At 41.8% G+C, this 19,750-nt stretch overlaps 1 protein-coding gene across 1 annotated transcript in view; it reads left to right on the forward strand.

Annotated features, from left to right (window-relative positions):
- The window catches only part of UBP14 (ubiquitin-specific protease 14), a 115,610-nt gene that overhangs the window by 63,720 nt on the left and 32,140 nt on the right, over positions 1-19,750 (forward strand). Inside the window, exons 9-10 of the mRNA XM_087697873.1 lie at positions 90-144; positions 264-305. Of these exons, the coding sequence (XP_087553999.1) occupies positions 90-144; positions 264-305 (97 nt within the window). The remainder of the gene's footprint in view (positions 1-89; positions 145-263; positions 306-19,750) is intronic.

Genomic DNA, 19,750 nt, shown 5'->3' on the forward strand with positions numbered 1-19,750 from the left:
CGATTGTCCTCTTTCTTTCTGTCTATCTCCTGCATTGGCTTTGAAAGGTCTCTATATTCTTCCTTTTATGATTGTTTGTCCGTTTTCAGGACAAAGTTGGCACATGGATTGCTATCTGGAAAGTATTCTATACCTGAGGAAAAGGTGATGCAAATGGACTTCAAAATAATGTGCTGCTTGGGTGCAGATTAAGATATAGCAATATTGCACTTGGATAGATCATGTGCACAGTTTCATTGATGGGTCTCTCTCTCTTTTTATAGGTGGTTCAAACAGATGCTGTGGAATCAGCTAAGGTCGAGAATGTGAGTTTGCCAATGTCCGAAGAACTTTAACTGTTGTGATTTTATGTTGCGTATCTAGCATGCTGATTTTGCCAATGGTGAAAGGTGGATGAGATTGGGAAAAATGAGTGAAGGAAAGGAAAGTTTCATGTCCAGTAGTATTGAGTCTTAGTCAACTGTCTTTGTTGTTGTCTTCATAGCTACCCCATGCACATCTTGTAGTTACTATATTCTATGTATGTAAACACTCTCTCAAACATCCCTAAAGTGATAGCCTAGTAGTAAACGTTGTACCTCATAACCTAGATGTTGTGGACTCAAGCCCCACAAGGTGCATCATGGATAGGGACACCTATGTTTACATTGGTCGGTGTAAACATTGGGGTGAACCCTCCTTGGTGGGTGGCCTGAGGAGGATCCCAGTTGCAATCAAGCTCCTGCTGTTAGCTTGGCTTGCAAATTATCTTTGGTGTCCATTGGAGATGCCTACATTGTTTCGTGGCTAATGTTTGGAGGGGAAAGTGCCCCCCTTGCGGATGTTCTAGTGTGTGGGTCTAATGAAAAAAAAACGACAGCATAAAACTTGAGGTTAGGGTGTTTACAAGCAATCCTGGGAGACCTGCGTTTTGCTGCCACACAACTGTCTACACTACCTACTACCTACTCAGTCGTCATCAGACTACAGTAGATTGCTGCTGCTGTGTTTTGGGATCTGTTTTCAGTAATACACTCGGACACAACCTCCAAACACCTTCGTCCTGATCCTAGAGACACAAAGATTCAAGGTCCTTTGATTGTATCATCTTCATTCTCATCACTTATACATTATCATTCAGCTCGCATAGCCTTGCAACCTTGCCGCCTAGATACTTTGGGCTGCCCTTGCCTCCTTGCTGCTTGCCTCTCTGCTGTCCTCTAGGCTCTTGGTCCCCTATCAGCCACCAGCCCCCTTACCATTCCTACAATCACCAACCCTCCTTGTTGGAGTAAAGGCCAATGGTGAAAGGCCAGGTGGGTACCCCTTGTACTCATACACACTGTACAACCATATATAAGTGAAGATGATGTAGGATAAGGGTAAGCGAGTACCCACCAAAAACTTCTTGTGTGCTTTGCTCTCTTTTTGTATCTCTCTCACACCCTCTTGCTCTCTCATTCCATCAACTTTGCATCCCACCATTGCTTTCTCTCAACTAGTATCAAAGTTGCATTTATGGGAGCTTGTAGTTGGAGCAAGTAGTGCGAGTGAAAGTTTATCATGAGTTCGAGGAGTCAAGCTTCATTTTGAGGCTCACCTTGGGGGACTACTATAAGCTGATTCCAAAGTGTTTGGACAATGAATATTGGTTGGAAATAAGGCAAAATAGTTGGTTTTTTGGATTGCTCTAGGTAAAAGATTTGGTTCATGTATTGATGTATGCAAGCAAGGGGTTCCTTAATAATTGGGACAACTTGTTTGTGAAGTAGAAGGTTAGCTAGTTAGGGGGTCAGCTTATCGGGAAGCTCAGGGTCTTCTTGCTACCCAAGCACAAGGCTTGCTCGGGTTTGTTATAGATAATAGAGAGAAAAAGAAAGAGAGAAGGTTATTTCTATGCTTCTTGTGGGCTCTAGTATTGATCCGAGTGCTACTTGAGTATTTTCATGTACAAATAGATCAAAAGGATGCATTTCTATGGGTAGATGTGTCGGAGTGAAGCAATGCGGAAGCGAATGACCATGACAAAGAGTGAATAGTGAGAGAGGAAAAGATAGTGAGACACAGAAAATTTGCAGTGAAGAATGCTGTATAAGGATGCAAAATTATACACATGTGCAGAGAGAATATCTGCATATGTCTCCACCTCGAGGATCTCGATCTCCGTCAGTCCCAAGAGCAATCTCCGCAATCAACAGACTAAAATCTGTCAGAGACAATATGCAAACTGCTGGAAACTCCGCCTATTTATAGGCTGTAAATAATATCAATAAATGATCACGTTGGCTGCATTAAATGCAGTCGGACTGTTCGATTACTGCCGCGTGGTACTGCTGATGTGGCTGTGTGCATCCAAGAAATGACTCTCAACACCCCCTCTCAAATCTTGGACAAGGCAGCAGACGGAGGGAATTTGGAGTGTTGGTGAAGTAAAGCCTGGAGAAGTGCCTTTGTAAACAAATCTGCAAGATTGTCTTTGGTCTTACAGTATTCCACATCAATGGTCTCATCCAGAAGCTTCTCCTTGATGAAGTGACACTGAATCTCTATGTGCTTCGTCAGGGCATGGAATACGGGATTTTGTGCCAAGGCAATGCAACTCTCATTGTCACAACTCGAAATAGTAGGACGAGTTTGGGGGCAACCAAGTTCCTCCAACAAATGCCGAAGCCACACAGTCTCACATGTGGTAGAAGATGCAGCCCGATACTCTGCCTTAGTAGAAGATAGGGCTACTGTGGGTTGCTTCTTGCTACTCCAAGAAGAGATCACACCAGCACCCAAGGTAAAACAATAACCTGTAATAGACCGCCTTTGATCCACATTGCTAGCCCAATCTGAATTACTCCAACCTGCAAGAATAAGATCAGAAGCACTTGTATATGCTGGATAGGAAATCTCGAGGTCGGAGGTTCCACTCAGAAACTGAAGTATCCTTTGAGCGGCCTGCCAATGCACCTGCTGAGGTGCACTCATGCACCCAGCCAAAAGACCTACAACAAAACATAGATTAACTCGTTTGTTGAGGAGCCAAATCAATGATCCAATCAGCTGACGATAGCGGGTAGCATCCGCCAAAGGAGAGTTTGTGTGTGAAGTGGCCTTCTAGTTCGGATCCATAGGAGTAGAAATGGACCGGCAATCCTCTATCTCAAAAGTTGCCAAGAGTTCTTGTACATATCTCTGGTGAGAGATGAAAATCCCCCTTTGAGACTGATAAATCTTGTGGCCCAAAAAGAAATGGAGAAGTCTTAAATCCGTCATCTCGAATGTTTGATGTAGGGTTGCCTTCATCTCTTCGACCTTCTGGGCATGATCACCTGTAACAATCAAGTCATCAACATACAAAACAAACAACACACGACCATCCTTGGAAGTGTGCACATAAAGCTGCGGATCGATCCTAGAGTGCCAATATGCTAACTTGGTGAAGAAAGAAATCAATCTTCTCGTTTTAAGCACGCGGAGCTTGCTTCAGACCATACAAGACATTCTTCAACCTGTAAATCTTTCCATCGGAGGAACCAAAGCTAGGAGGTTGTTCTACACAAATTACCATTCAAGAAGGCTGACTTCACATCCAACTAAAAGACATGCCATCTCCCATGACTAGCCAAGGCAAGAACATCAGGAATAGTTGCCATGCGAGGTGTAGGGGGAAAAGTATCATGGAAATCAATACTTGGGCGCTGTGCAAAACCTTTAGCAACAAGGTGAGCCTTGTGCTTGTCCAAAGAGCCATCACTATGATACTGGGTCTTGAAGACCCATTTGATACCAATCATCTTCTTATGAGAGGGACGGGGCTCAAGATATCAAGTGCCGTTCCGCTCAATAGCCTTAAACTCGGCTTCCATCACCTTCCTTCAATGATTAGATTGTAAAGCCTCCTTCACTGATGTAGGCTCTCTATCCTGCATAACACGTGACATCAAATAGTAATTAGAGCAAACAAGCTTCATAGTATGTGCGTGGTGCCGTCGTGACCTCCGCGGTCCATCCTGTGGTTGCCACTTCTCAGGGACCCCCCTTCGATCCCTGAATCTCGGAGCGTTTCACGAGCCCAACGAGGAGGAGACCGAATCTTGCCTTTGTACTCTCCATATGCTAAAGTTTCTGGAAGGTCCACCATCAATGGAGGACTAATCAGTGAATCTGGTGGTTGGGTAGTTGGCTCCTCATTCGAAGAAGAGTCCTCAAGAGACACAAGCTCGAGAGGAGTGGTCGCTCGGGCCTAGCTATCAGCGGGATCTCCAAGTACAGGGTGATCCTCATCCCCCTGTGGGGTTGGAACCTCCACGAATTGAACATCACGGCTCGTGTAGACATCTCACTTAATAGGATTATACAATTGGTATCCTTGAGATTGCGAGCTATAGGCCACAAACACTTGTCTTTTGGAAGAGCCGCTTCAAATATGTCACACTATGTCTTCGGGATGTGAACACAAGCATCACACCCCAAAACCTTGAAATAAGAAATATCGGGTTGTGATCCAAAGTACTCCTAAAAAGGAGTCGTACCAACAACAATGGAAGTAGGGGAATGATTAAGGATGTGAATTGAAGTACCCATAGCCTTAGCCCATAGACATTGAGGTGTTTGACGATGCTCCATCATAGTACGAGCCATCTTGATCACACTGCGATTCTTTTGCTCTAGAATGCCATTCTTTTGAGGGTTGTTTGTATTGGCAAAATCCTGGTGTATGCCACGATCTGCACAAAACCGAGCAAACTCATTAGAAACAAATTCTCCATCCTTTTCCGATCGTAAGGTCTTCAGCTTCCGCCTCAATCGGTTCTCCTCAAAGAGTAACCAATCCTTGAAGTTGGAGAAAGTCTCTGACTTCAGCTTCAAGAAATAGGCCCATGTCATCCTATTGTGATCATCTATAATGAGCATGAGATACAAACTCCCTCGAAGGGATTTCGTCCTTATCGGTCCACAAAGATCAGTGGAAAGAAGCTCTAAGGGTTTTGAGGACCGTCTCGAATCCTTGCTAGGAATAACATCACAAGTCTGCTTCCCATGGATGCAGGATACATAAGGTTGTTGACTCACCACAATATCTAGCAAACCTCGAACAAATTGGTCCTTAGATGCCTTCCGAAGGTATTCATAATTGAGGTGACCAAATCAAGTGTGCCAAAGCTCGGACGAGGTTTGGGAGGTAAGAAGAAGAGAAGTCAAGGCAAAAGAAGATTGTAACTTGTAGAGTCCATTCTCCTCAAAACTATGAAGAAAGAACCGCTCTCGATCCTCAATTAAGAATCGGAAAAGAATCCACATGAAATTCAACCAAGAGCCCGAGGGCACAAATCTTGTGCACTGAGAGAAGATGATACCCCAACACTGGCATATAAAGTACGTGAGATGCATGGGCATCACCACGCCCGATTGGAATAAGATGCATGTTGCCCGGTCCCTGAATAGGAATAGACGAACTATCTCCAATGAGAATTTGACCATGAGAAGGCTCCAAATGAGTAACACGTGCTGAAGGAGTCATGTGCCTAGAGGCACCACTATCAACAATCCACTCCCGAGTAAATGGGGTAGCAAACGCAACATTAGAAGTCAGCAGGGTCGGACCTTCAACCACCTCCAAATGGAGGAAAGTAGCTGATGAGGGAGCAGACATCGCTTCGGAATCCTTTGAAGATTTCTCATTTTTCTCCTTATCGGGGCAATCCTTCAGTGACTTGTTTTGCCACAAATGTGACCAATAGACTCATTGTCTTTGTCCTTCTTAGATTTGTCTTCTTTCTTCTTCTTTTGGTCCTTCCCCTTCTTCTGAGAGGATTGACCAACCAAAGCTTCAGATTTCGAAGCATTTGTTCCTTTTAGTTGCTCCTCTTGGTCCTAGGCCATAGGAACCAACTCTTCCCACTGAAGAGTCTTAGACTCCCTTGAAGCAATCAAGGCGGAATAAAAACCACCAAAGTGAGGCGGTAATTGTGAAAGGAGAGTTATTACCATGTCTTTAGAAGTGATCACCTTTCTTGTGTTTTGAATCTGCATTTGAAGCTGCCTTAGCATGTTGATATGCTCCTGTATGGATGATGACTTGTTGACCCTCATAGTCCTCATTTGCATTTCCAAAGAAATGCACTTCATGACGATCATCCGATTATACATCTAATCCAACTCTAGCCATATCTCCCTAGCCATTGTCAAATGTTCTATATGAGAGATAATAGTTGTAGTACATGAGAGAAATAAAAACAAGCGAATGCGAGGATTGAGTTTATCCCAATGTGCTCGAGCCTTTGCCAATGCCGCCTTCTCACTGGAAGAGAGTCTAGACTTGTCTCGCAAAGAAAAACGATCGATAGTCTTCGTAATAAGGTCCGCCAAATCATAGGACTCTAGTATAGCAAGCATTGTGGCCCGCCAAATGTGGTAGTTCTCACCATCGAGCTTTTGATTTGAAGGAAGAGCCGGTAGGGCACCTTTCAGTCCATGATCGCCTGAAACTCTGTCTCGGCCTCAGAAGACATCTACACCTACAATGCTTGCACAAAACACAAAAAGCAGCCTCCTCTAATTGTGAAAGTACAGCCTGCTAGGGTTGAGGTTTGCTCGTCTCGTTCCTTGTTCACCCGTTGGAGGCGATGAAAAAGCGAAATCTGAATTTGAAGGCTAAAAACACATTCTTCTTCCTTCTCTAAGAGCAAAAAATAGAAGTAGCTTCAGCAAATCTTCTCTTTTCTCGCACACCCACGCTTGCCTCGGCCTTGTTCTGATGCGCAGCCCACTTGCTCACACTTGAACGCTGAAAACGCAACCTTGTGTCGCGCTGAAAACTCCTTTTTAGATAGGTCCACCCTAGGTTAGTCCTTCAATGCTTTGATACCATGTCAGAGTGAAGCAATGCAAAAGCAAATGACCGTGACAAAGTGTGAACGGAGAGAGAAGAGAGAGAGAGAGAAAGAGTCAGTGAAACACAAAAAATTTGCAATGAAGAATGTTGTATAAGGATGTGGAATTATACACGGGTGTAGAGAGAATATCTGCGTATGTCTCCACCTCGAGGATCTTGATCTCTGTCAATCCCAAGAGCAATCTCCGCAATCAGCAAATTTAAATCTGTCAGAGACAATATGTAGACTGTTGGAAATTCAGCCTATTTATAGGCTGTAAATAATATCAATAAATGATCAGGTTGGCTGCATTAAATGCAGCCGACTGATGCAGTCAGACTGTCGCACTGCTGCCACGTGGCAACCTGCCATGTGGCACTGCTGATGTGGCCATGCACGTCCAGGAAATGACTCTCAACAAGATATTGGTGCCTTTTTTTCCACATCCTTTGATGTTCTAAAGGCTACTGACTATTATCTTCATTAAAAAACCCTCCATTCTAACCTTAATCAGACTATTATCTTCATCAAAAAAACCCTCTATTCTAACCTTTGGATTAAGGTCAAACAAGTTAGAACCACATTCACATTGCGGGAAAAGGATATGGTTTTTTTGGAGGCTGTTTTACTTGAGATAAATAGTTGGAAATTTGTAGGAAAAATTTGCAAAAAGATTCGTATGTGTTTAAGAGTGCTCAGCCCGTTTTGGTACTGCCTTTTCCATTGGTTGGTTGTTATGGCTGCACATGAATTGGGGTTATTTTGTTGTGTAGTTGATATTATCTTGGTTGATAACTTATCATATTGGAAGGAACAAATATATAATGTACTGGTGTAGAGGAAACAGGTCAAGCCCATTAAGTTGGAAGACGCAAAGCTCAAAGGTATGCACAAAGATGTCTAGGATGAGATGGATGAGCCAGCATACTCTATCATTATGTTGACTTCTAATAGAAAGAATACTAAGGGTGGTGCATATGTAAAGAATACTAAGGATGGTGCATATGGTTAGAATTGCTCTCTCTCTCTCTCTCTCTCTCTCTCTCTCTCTCTCTCTCCCCACACGTTCACACACACCCCACAAAATTCCAACACATGGAGTTTGGAAGAAGTTACGGAACCTCTATGAAAAGCAAATTGTTGCATCATAGGTTTATTGGTTAAAGAAGCTCATAGACCTTTGTGTGGAGGAGGGGACATCCATGTCCAACCATTTGAATGAGGTTAACAATATCTTTAGTCAATTGTTTGCTTGAAAGATCACTTTTGAGGATTCGATCAAAGCTATGTTTTTGCTTGTGACATTGCTTGAAGTTGGGATACTTTTAGGATTGCAATCAATAACTCAATGTTGCTAGTGGATTGACTAGTTCTAATATTGAGAGTAGTTTACTTATGGAAGATGTAAAGAGAAAGAATAATGTCTATTCAAAGAAGAGAAAGAATAATGTCTATTCAAAGAACTCTAGTGTACTTATAGGGAGAGAGAGGTCAAATGCAAGGAGGAAATCCCATGAAAGAGGAAACCTTTTCTTCAATGTATCGCTTTCTTAAAAACCCTTGCAAGTTATCCTCTTCAAGGTATAACTTCAAGTAGTTCGTGTCATAGAAATGTAGTGGGAGGAAACTGTAGTCTATGGATACATGATGGGTGTAGGCATTTTATAGTGGTCATTTTGGTGATTATTTAGGCATTTATTGTTGGCCAACCAGCATTAAATGCTGGCTGACCGCTGCCATTTATGGCATTATTTTTGCCTATATATTCTAGGCTCCGTCCTCAATCTCATTCATTCATCACTTGAGGTTTTGTTTGAGAGAGGGAGCCAGTTCCAATGCCCACGCAGCCAGTGACTCACTATTGTACATGACTGTCTTGTGTTTGGTACATGGATTCCGTTTCCCAAGCATTCTTTTGAGTTCTCTTTTTTACAATGTTCTTTTGTGTGTTCTCTTTCTTTCTCTTTTGTCTTGTGTTCTACAGTTTATTTTTGCATTTGTTTAGGCTTCCATTGCTGTATCCACTTCTGACATGGTATCAGATTTCAGGATTTACACTCTTGCTAGTGTTTTCTGCTGATTACACGTCTTCCCTTGCCGATCGTTGACTTTCCCTAACTGATCCAAACCCATACAGTTTGGCGACAACTGTTTGTTGCCAATTGCACTATTTCGTGCCTTCAATAGATTGTGTTTTTGGTTCAGCAAGCTGCGTTTTCAATTTTCGCATTATTTTATTACTGATCAATCTGCATTTTGCTGCACAGCTGCTGCGTTTACTGCATTTAATGCCTTTGTAGCTAGATGACAACACTTGCCGGTTTTGATTGTGTCTGTTGGTTGTAATCCATCTCTTTTCTTTGTTTTTGTAGTCATTTTTGTGATCAGTTTGTGTATATTGCGTGTGAACTTTGTTTAGTGCACTCAGTGTTGTTGGTTTGGTTATACTCTCTCTCCCTCTCTCTCTCTCTCTCTCCCCTCTTCTTTCCTTTATTTTCTTTTCATATCCTCTCTAGATGACTTCTCCATATCATTATGCCGATAACAAATTACATGGCCTTGATTACTTGACATGGAGTGCTGTTATGAAAGCATGGTTTGTGTGGAAGCAGTTATGGTATGTTGTGTTTGGAGCTTTTAAGTGTCCAAGTTTTGCTCTCTCCCTCGGCTTGATAGCTATTCCATAGAGGAGCAATAAGTGGCCTACCATGGCCTTATCTTCTATGGAGGCTTAATATTATGTACTTTGTTCTATAGCTCAGAAGGCAATTTGGCTTTGTTGCTTGTTGATAGAGATTGGCTTTCCACAGATAGGACCTGCACAATTGCGCATGGATAACCATAGTGCCTTAGCTCTCACAAAGAACCCTGTGTTTCATGCTTGCACGAAGCACATTGAGGTTCAATATCACTTTGTTCAGGAGCCAATCATGGATTTTGAGTAAGCGGTGGCCTACTTTCCGAGGGTAAAAAATGTAGTGGATTTCTTCATGAAGCCTTTTCCATAGGCTTCTATGCTTTGTGACTTGTCACACGAGATTGTTAGGCCTTCAAACACTCCCAAGATTTGGAGGGGCCCCTTCAATCAATTTTTCATCTCCGAGTTGTGAGCTCCATCAGAGTCTAACCCAGACTTTGGAGCTTTGACTATCATTTCCACTTAGTTTAGTGTGCATTTCCTTTGTCAACGAGTTTTATGTGTATTTCCTTAATTTGCTAGGTGTTTGACAGCCTGAGCAGCCCTTGTAGGCTGTGATCAATCCTCGACTACTGCAATTTCCCAGCCCCAGTTGGCAGCACACAATCATTCATCTTTTTTCTTTTGTAGAGGCTGCTCGCTGCGCACTCCGTTTTTGTATTTGTTACTGTCTCCATTTTGTCTCTGGTGTTGTCATCATTTTCCAACGTGATTTGGTGCCCTCATTGATGCTTTGGGCTTTGTCAAGGGGCTGATGAGTCCACTATTGTATTGAGCATTCTTTTCAGATTCAGTGCAGATTTTTCTTTCATTTTCGCTATCTTTCTCTTCTCCCTTTCTCTCCATGTTCACGTTCCTCTTCCATTGCACACTCTCACAATAGGATTCGCATTGTATCATAGGTTTGGACAAAGTCGTTTTCTCTTTACTAGCTTAAGACCTTTGTCCGCGGAATCTCCATTGAGAAGAAGCTTCGAATGCTATCTGCTAACAATGTTAGGTTAGGGTTCGACAGCGCACACTCTCATACACACTCGTAGTGAACAAGTGAACAACAAGAGAAGAGAGTGCTGGAAGGTCACATCCACTATGAACGAATGATGATTAAAGTACAATCCTTATTGTGCTAAGTACCACACCCATTGATGTGTGTTCACAGTGAACAAGTAAACAACAAGAGAGAAGAGAGTGCTGGAAAGACCATGACTCATATCCACTATGTGAGAATGATGGTGAAAGTACCTTGGTTAGGGTTTAAGTGCTACATCCATTGATGGGTGTTTACATGGGGGAAAAACCCTTCTCCACTAGAAGGTAAAAGTGTCCATGGATAAGGGAGTGTTCACACTAGAACTACGGAGGAACACGGTAAGTGTAACAAAATCCCTTGGAGTGAATGACATGAATGTATATAGGAAATTGATAGGTCAGTTCCCAAATGGTAGTAAGTCTATATCCTTGCGAAAGGATTTCAACTTCTCTAAAGAGAGCTTTTGTAAACACATGTATCGAGTTGTCATGTGTAGGGACATAAAACCAAGTCAATCTCCCCTGCATGGAGCCTCTCTCTCACATAATCATAATGCACCTCAATGTGCTAAGTGCAAGCATGAAATATTGGATTTCTTGCAATTGCCATGGCCCTTTGACTGTTAGTATATATAGCAGTGGGTGACTGCTATCCATACACATTCCAATGTGGCTGTAAATGCTGCCCTGTATTCAGCTTCACAGCTAGATGGGGCCAGTGTAGACTGCTTCTTCCTTAGCCAAGAAATACATGAATCATCAAGCATGAAACAATTACCACTAGTGGACACTCGTGTGCCAAAACAACGAGCCCAATCACCTGCGTGTCAAAACAATGAGTCCAATCATTGTTTGTGAATGTATGCAAGCAAAGAGAAGTGCCTTTAGGATAGAAAAAGCCCAATGTTTGAGTGCCTTGAAGATAGAGAAAGACACATTTGATTGCTTATCAATGTGTAGTACCAAGGTTATGTATAAAGCTTGCCAATTGAGAGACCCCAAATCTCAACTAGAGTAGAGATAGGCTTGCAGTCTTGCATTTAAAAATGGTCAAGGAGCTGTTGAATGTACTTAAATTGTTGCTTGCAAAATAATGCCCTCCTCAGGTACAGTAAACTATATGCCAATATAGTAGTGCAAGTGGTCAAGATTTGTGACATCAAAATCATGTTGCAATTCAGACTTTTAAGGCTACAATCTATGTCTCATGAGGTCTAGTGAATAAGGCATCATTCCACATAAAGAATGAGAATCAAGAGGTTATTGCCATCTTTGCGGATGTAAACAGTGCTTTCAATGTGTGAATTATTGAAGCCAAGAGCAATCAAATATGTATATATCCTTTTGAACCATGCTATAGGTGCGTGCTTTAAACTATAGAGGGCCTTATGCAGACGACAGACTTTGCTCTTAGAGCCGTTTTGAACAAAGCCAGGCAGTTGTGTGATATCAACCTCCTCATGAAGATCACTGTTCAAAAAAGCAGTCTTCATATCCAATTGATGCACATGCCAATCAAAATGGATAGCCAAGGTAATAACATTGCGAATGGTGGTTACACGTCAAGTGGATGCAAATGTCTCATCATAGTCAATTGCATGTTGTTGGGCATACCCTTTGGCAACAAGACGTGCCTTGTAGCGATCAATGCTACCATGAAATCTGTGTTTCAATTTGTAAACCCACTTTATGCCTGTAGTATGCTTGCCAATAGACAAGTCACATAACTCCCATGTGCCATTTTTATGGATAGAGTGCATCTTTGATTGCATAGTTGCCATCCAATGCTCATCCTGTAAAACATCATATAAAGAATCAAGCTCCTTGTTGCATGAAGTAGCTACAAGTGCCTACGTAACCAAGTTACCATATGCATGACGAGTGACTTCTCTAGTTCAACTGAGAAGTGGAATGGACTATTTGCTGTTCCATAATGTATCCAACAGCCGTCTAGGCACTGTTTTAGCTTCTTGAATAGCAGCCGCTCATTGGCCACTTCATCATTAGCAATGCCTTGATCAATGGGTTGAAAATCAGGTTGTTGTCCAACATGTGTTTGTTGTTGTAAACCCTGAGTAGGTTGCTAAAATTGACTAAAATCAAGTGCACTTCGCTAAAACAATGGTAGCAAATTGTGAAACATATCCATAGACTTGACTTTGGGCTGATTTTTGTAGTCTATGAAAGGCTAACCAGCATGTGTAATGAATACCACATCTCTACTAACAAAGATCTTGTTTATACATGGTTGGTACAAGTGGTACCCTTTACTTTGTACATTGTAATTTGTTGAAAATGCAATCCACACTTGCTAGAGAAAACTACCTTACTATTGGTACAGTGGCGATGTGTTGAGACTAGGTTTGAATCCTAGGCCAAATGGAGGAAGATTTCCATAATTGGATAGACTAAAGGTCTAGACTAAAGGTCATCTAACATCACCTTAAGGTTTTGGGGACTAGATGGCTAGTCTAATTGTGGGAAACTTCCAGTTAAGCGCGCATTGGCGTGAACAATACTGGGATGGGTGACCTCCTGGGAAGGGGAGGTATAAGGGCTCCCACCCAATTTTTAACTTTGTATCAGAGCTTAGGTTGTTGAGCTTGGGTGGCATTAGGGACCTCAACCAAGGTGTGGCTTGAGAGGGGTAGTTGGAAATGCAGTCCACACTTGCTAGAGAAAACTAGCTCACTATCAGTGCAGTGGCAATGTGTTGAGACTAGGTTTGAATCCTAGGCCAAATGGAGGAAGATATCTATAATTGGATAGATTGAAGGTCATTCATCACCTTGAGGTTTTGGAGCCTAGATGACTAGTCCAATTGTGGGAAACTTCCAGTTAAGTGCGCATTGGCGTGAATAATACTGGGACGGGTGACTAGGTTTGAATCCTAGGCCAAATGGAGGAAGATTTCTATAATTTGATAGATTGAAGGTCATCCATTACCTTAAGGTTTTGGGGGACTAGATGGCTAGCCAATTGTGGGAAACTTTCAGTTAAGCGCGCATTGGCGTGAACAATACTGGGATGGGTGACCTTCCAGGAAGGGGAGGTATAAGGGCTCCCACCCACTTTCTAACTAGCAATTTGAAGGAAGAGTGGAAGTCATAGAAACAGGGAACGGCCGTTCTGGCCTGTAGGAACGGCCTAACGCGTTCCAAACCCTCCAAGGAGGTGAAACAGCCAGGGAACGTTCCCTGCCGTTTCCCCTGCCGTTCCCTACCGTTCCCTGTCGTTCCCCTTGCCGTTCCCTGTTTGGAACGGCCATTCCAGGCCTGTTTACTGAAAATTGATGTTTTTTCTTGTTTTTAAAAAAAAAACTTGGGTCATAGTCCTACCACATATTCACCCATCTCCATTGTTTAATGTGCACACACTAATCTCTCTCTCTCTCTCTCTCTCAGGTTGAAGATTCAAAGTGTCAAGACAACCCACAATCTAATTAGGAGTCTATGCAAAGTTCAAATTTGATGCATTATCAACTCTTGCAAATCAGAATCAAATTTGAGCCGATCCTCAATTCCAAGGTATTCATCCATTTATATTGTCTAATTTCAAGGGAAATTGGGATAATTGGGGCAATTCACGGCAATTTGGAGCTATGGGGGTAATCGAGTCAATGTTGGGACATTTGGGTCAATTTCATGCATTGATGGGTATTGGGGCAATTAGAGGGACATTCTTTGGGGCAGTTTGGGTCATGCAGGGCATATTTGGGGCACTTAAGACATGTGCCGTTCCCCCCGTTCCCGTTCCCCGACCTTGGACGTTCCCCCCGTTTCAGGGGGTCCCGTTCCCGTTCCCCGTTCCAAGTAACTATGGTGGAAGTGCCTAGGTGGTGTGCATAGCAGTGGAGAGTGCAAAGAGAGTGGAGACTCGAGATGGGTGTATACTAGTGTGGTACACACAAATAATAACATAATGTATTTATACTCAGGGTACGGTACACTTACGCCCACAAGGGTGCAATCACATGTATAAGCAAATTCATACATGGAAGCAGGAGTAAAAGGGTCTTTACAACCAATCACCTTCCACTTAAAGGTCCTTAGCGAACCTTCAACCAACTCCCACTAGCTGAATGCAATGCTCATGTTGAGCCTTTGTAAGACTTTTAGTGATAACATTTGTGAGGTTATCTTGTGTTTTGATTTTAGTTTGTGTGACTAGATCATCATCCAGAACCTGTTTGATAAAGTGATACTGCATATCGATATGTTTCATACGTGCATGAAACATGGTATTCTTAGCGAGGTATACAACACTGGCTACCACACCCAAGTACAAGTGTTTTGGTGGGCATGCCAAAATCCTTGATCAAACGACCAAGCCAAATAGCTTTTTTCGAAGCTTCAATGGCTGAAATATATTCAGACTCAGTGGTGGAAAGTGCTACTATCTTTTGCAATCTAGAGCACCAAGAAACTGCCCCTCCAGTCAAGGTAAATATGTATACGCTAGTAGACTTGTGAGTATCCAAGTCACTTGCCATGTCCACATCACAATACCCTAGCAGATCTAACATACCCTTTTCATTGCAAATACATTTTCTTTGTGTGCCCTTAAGGTACCATAAGATGCATTTTACTACTTCCCAATATGCTTTCCCTGGATTTGACATAAACTTGCTCACAACTCCCACTTCATGAGCAATGTCAAGTCTAGTGTCATGAGGACATGTATTTTTGAAACCTCACTTAACATGTGGATTAATTTTTAATCACATGATTAAGTAAATGTTGCACATGTGAGATGCATCTAGGGTTAAAGTAAATTTACGAGCCCGAGACATGAAGAAATCACAGGATATCAAAGGCAAAAGTTGCTATAAGTAATGCGGCACAGGTACTTGGTGGTATCCGATGCCAGTTGTTGGCCTAGGTTATTCACTTGGCCATAAGTGTCAGTTGGTGACACTAGAGATGCAGCATTTAATGATACCTAATGTCAATTTGATGGTCAAAGATGGTGCAAAGACACTCGCGAATGGAAGATGCCTAGCCAATTTAGTTATTGGTTAGTCAAGTTATTTTTCTGGGCATCAAAATAATTATTAGATTAATTTTCAGTATTTAAAGACTGAAAATTAATATTTAATTATGGATAATGCTGAAAAAACCATTTGGGAAGGCTGCCACTTGTAAAAAATGCCCATGCAAGACTGAAAAACGTCTTTAGAGGTTGGAGAGAGGCATTTTTCGGGATTCAGTCAGCAAGAGAGAGGAAGGAGATGCTGTTGGTCTGATTGGCAGCCGTTGGAGGACCTTCTGAGGCAGCTAGGGGTTGGAGAAGACCAATCAACAGCAATTGATAGCATCTACAGGCTATTGAGATAGGGTAGCAGCAGTAAATGACTGATTTTTTTCAGTTCTTTGCATCTATAAGCTGTTGTAGCAGCAGTAAATGCCAGAAATTGGAAGCTCCAAGACTTGGATTTAACAAGGCTGAAGGTGAATTTCAGCTAAATTTAGGTGGAGGACTAGCTAGCCATTGAATTTGGGGCATTTCCATTGTCTATGGAGTGGGTGAAGGCCAATTAAGTGCCCAAATGCAAAATAGATTGAAGACTTGTTGGTCACTTTGGACAGCAAGGGGAGTTTGGATTGCGAAGGGGATTAGGAGAATACCATTGTATATTAACTTTTTCTTCAATAAAGCTAAAGAAATACTGAATGGGGCGCCAATTTTGGAGCCAATCGGGTGTGCATTGTCTAAGATCAGTAGGTAAATTTGTATTTTCAGATTTGCATTAATTATTTGCTGCTGTAATTTGTAATCAGGGATTTACCACCCATCCACAAAAGGAAGGTTGGTTACATCTAGTGGTAGCCATAGCATATATGAGTGAACGACAAGCTGAAGAATAAGGAACACCCTTCATAGAGCTGGTTGCCTTATCATCTTTTGGGCAATTTGCTTTGCTAAGCTTAAGGTATGGTGGTAATGGAACACCAAGTGGCTTAGCATATGCCATAGAAAAACAATTAAGTACTTTGCTGATGTACTTTTCTTATGAGAGAAATAAGAGATGCTACTCTTTTATCTCTTGTCACACGCATGCCCAAAATGTGTTAAGTTGCATCCAAATCCTTCATTGTATAATAAGGCTTCCATCATCGGCCTTCTTTGTGTATAAGGAGTGATTTGCATTGTCCTTTTAAACCCATGTGAGAGCATGAAGGCATTAAACTTTTGCACAGAAATTCTTCATGGAAAAGGCTGAATTCAGCTGTCTGTTCAATGCATTAACTTGGCTTTTATGCTTACTAGCAATAAGCATATCATCTACATAAAGTACAAGTATAATAAGGCTTCTATCATCGGCCTTCTTTGTATACAAGCAATGATTTGCATTTCTCCTTTTTAACCCATGTGAGAGCATGAGGGCATCAACCTTTTTATACTATTGTCTAGGAGTCTATTTCAAACCATACAAGCTTCTCTTAAGCTTACACACTAAGTGCTCCTTTCCTGGCATAACAAAGCCTTCTGACTGCTTCATGTACAGCTCTTCTTCCAAATAACCATGTAGGAATGTAGTTCTAACATCCATCTGATCAAGTTCTGTTGAGAAATAGACAAATGATGTATGCTCTAGGAAGAGTTGTCCTGAATCCCATATGCATAGTGAGGAGAGTGAAGAAGGTGAAGAGCTATAAAGACATGTACTTGGTTCACTTTTCATACAATGCTATTTTGTACTTTGTACTTCACTGTGAGTCTCTATCATGTCCTACTCGGGATGTGTTTGTTTGCCATAGCCAGCCAGACCCTGTCACCTTTGAGCTTTTGGATCTCACACTACAAGCCATATCTTTACAAGCTTTTCTCTGTGGCTAACTTCCCTAACTGTGGGTGCTTCTCGTTGGCATGTTGAACCTCAACATTGGTCCTCCTAGAAGGCGGCATTGCGTGATCTTCAGAAACGGCGCAGTCTGCAACAGCATGACGATTCATACAATTGTGCTCACGGTACACAACGCAATTCTTGCAGCCACCATAGGGGTTTTGTAGAGCTTGAAGAGAGCTACATTTCCATTAAAAAACTTTTGGAAATGATCCACTTTAGCTCATGAAATCAGCAAAAAACCAGACCTGGGTCTAAACCCTAATCCAGGAAGCCATAGCCAAAACTTCAAAATTTGACATTTTTTCACAGTTTTTTCTCACTGAAGTCATCAACAGTGATTTTAATCACTGACAATACTCTCTGAAGTTCATTACAGTTCTGGAAGTGCCCGAGGGAGCTCTAAAGTCATCCACAAAGTTTGTGAGAGAAAGTAGATCAAGTATCGACTAGTATCCATTAATACTCAACTAGTGTCAATTTGACATTGGTTCTCTTGTGTCCCTTGACACATTAAAATACAATCTTTTGTTGGTTAACTGAAGTTTAGCAACATGGCAGAGCTTGAGCAAATAGCTAAATTCAATGGTGAAGGATTTCATGCTTGGAAGGAGAAGACAATGTATCACCTGATGTGAAAGGACTTGTGGGACTTGTTTGAAGATGATGCAAATAACAAGGGGGAAGATGATGAAGACGGGCTCGCTGAAAAAGACCAGCTCAAAACCAAAGAATGGAAGAAAATGAATAACAAGGCATTAGGCATCATTGCATAGGGACTGAGTGATGATGTGCTACATTATATATTTGGCATTAGAAATGCTAGAACCGCTTGGGAGAAACTTGACAGAATGTTTGGTACCTAAGCAAAGAACTCAAAAGTAAAATTACTCATGTAGTTTTATAAACTAGATATCAAAGATAGTGCTTCTATGACCACACACATTAACAAGTTCAAGAGTGTGAAAACCCAGCTTGCAACTCTTAAGAAGAATATTGATGAAGATGAAGCAATAGCTGTACTGCTTGTGAAAGTGTAATCAAGGATCCATATGAGAATCTTGTGTCCACTCTAAGTAATGTTCCCAGTCTCTCACTCAAAGATATTGAGCACTCACTGCTTGATGGAGAAAGCAAATTTAAAAGCAAAGATGTAAAAGAGACTAGCTCAAGGGAAAATCTCTTATACACCAAAGGAGCTACTAGACCCAAAGGAAGAGGTCGAGGATTCAATACCCACAACAGAAGTCGGATGCAATGTCATTATTGTGGTAAGATTGGCCATATTGCCAGTGAGTGTTTTCACAAGAAAAGAGCACAGCATATGCTGAATGACCACCACCAAGGTTAATTCATGAATGAAGAAGAAGAAAAAGATACTTCCGCTACTATCAACAACTCTGATAGATTGTTTTAAGGAATTTGGTTCCCATAGTGGATGTAAAAACCCTACCAAGTTGTAAAGTTTCAAGCCTTAACTTGACTAGGTTGCCAAAGAGCTACTCTCCTGGTCCATGTACACATGCAAGGGGGGCAAAAGCCAGCAAGGGTAGAGTAGAGACTCATCATTTGAGGGGGGGTGTTGAGGAATAGACAAATGATGTATGCTCCAGGAAGAGCTGTCCTGAATCCCATATGCATAGTGAGGAGAGTGGAGAAACTGAAAAGCCATAAAGACATGTACTTGGTTCACTTTTCATACAATTCTATTTTGTACTTTGTACTTCACTGTGAGTCTTTGTCATATCCTACCTGGGATTGTGTTTGTGAATCCAAGTATTCTATCTTGGAACCTAATTCAACCAAGTAACAGTTAGTGTCAGTTACCTACATTGTCATGGTTCTAGTCAATACATTCAAACCTCCATAGCTATAGCCATGCTCAAGATCCATGTTTTGTCACAAGTTCAAGATCCATGGATGCTATGTTAGCAAACAATATCTGAAGAGTGGTCATTTTGACAACATGTGAAAAGACTTGTTGGAAGTCAATCCCCTCTTTCTGTGTATAGCCCTTGGCAATAAGCCTGGCTTTGTATTTGGGTTTGCCATCCACACACTTGATTTTATAGATCCATTTATTTGAAATAGCTTTCCTATCTTTGGGCAATGGAACCAAAGCCCAAGTATCATTCTGATACAATGACTTCATTTCTTCTTGCATAGCTAGCTCCCACTTTTTCTTTAATTCACATGATAATGCCTCTTTGTATGTAAGAGGCTCACCTTCGTCTGTGAGTAAAATGCAGTCCAAAGAGGGATGGAACCTTTGTATAGGTCTTCTGACACGTGTAGACCTTCTTACCCAATGGTTTATGTGATTAGGCTATG

This window comes from Lygodium microphyllum, chromosome 17 (genome assembly GCF_053477565.2).
Source record: "Lygodium microphyllum isolate KBCC chromosome 17, Lygodium_microphyllum_v1.1.10, whole genome shotgun sequence".
Lineage (NCBI taxonomy): Eukaryota > Viridiplantae > Streptophyta > Polypodiopsida > Schizaeales > Lygodiaceae > Lygodium > Lygodium microphyllum.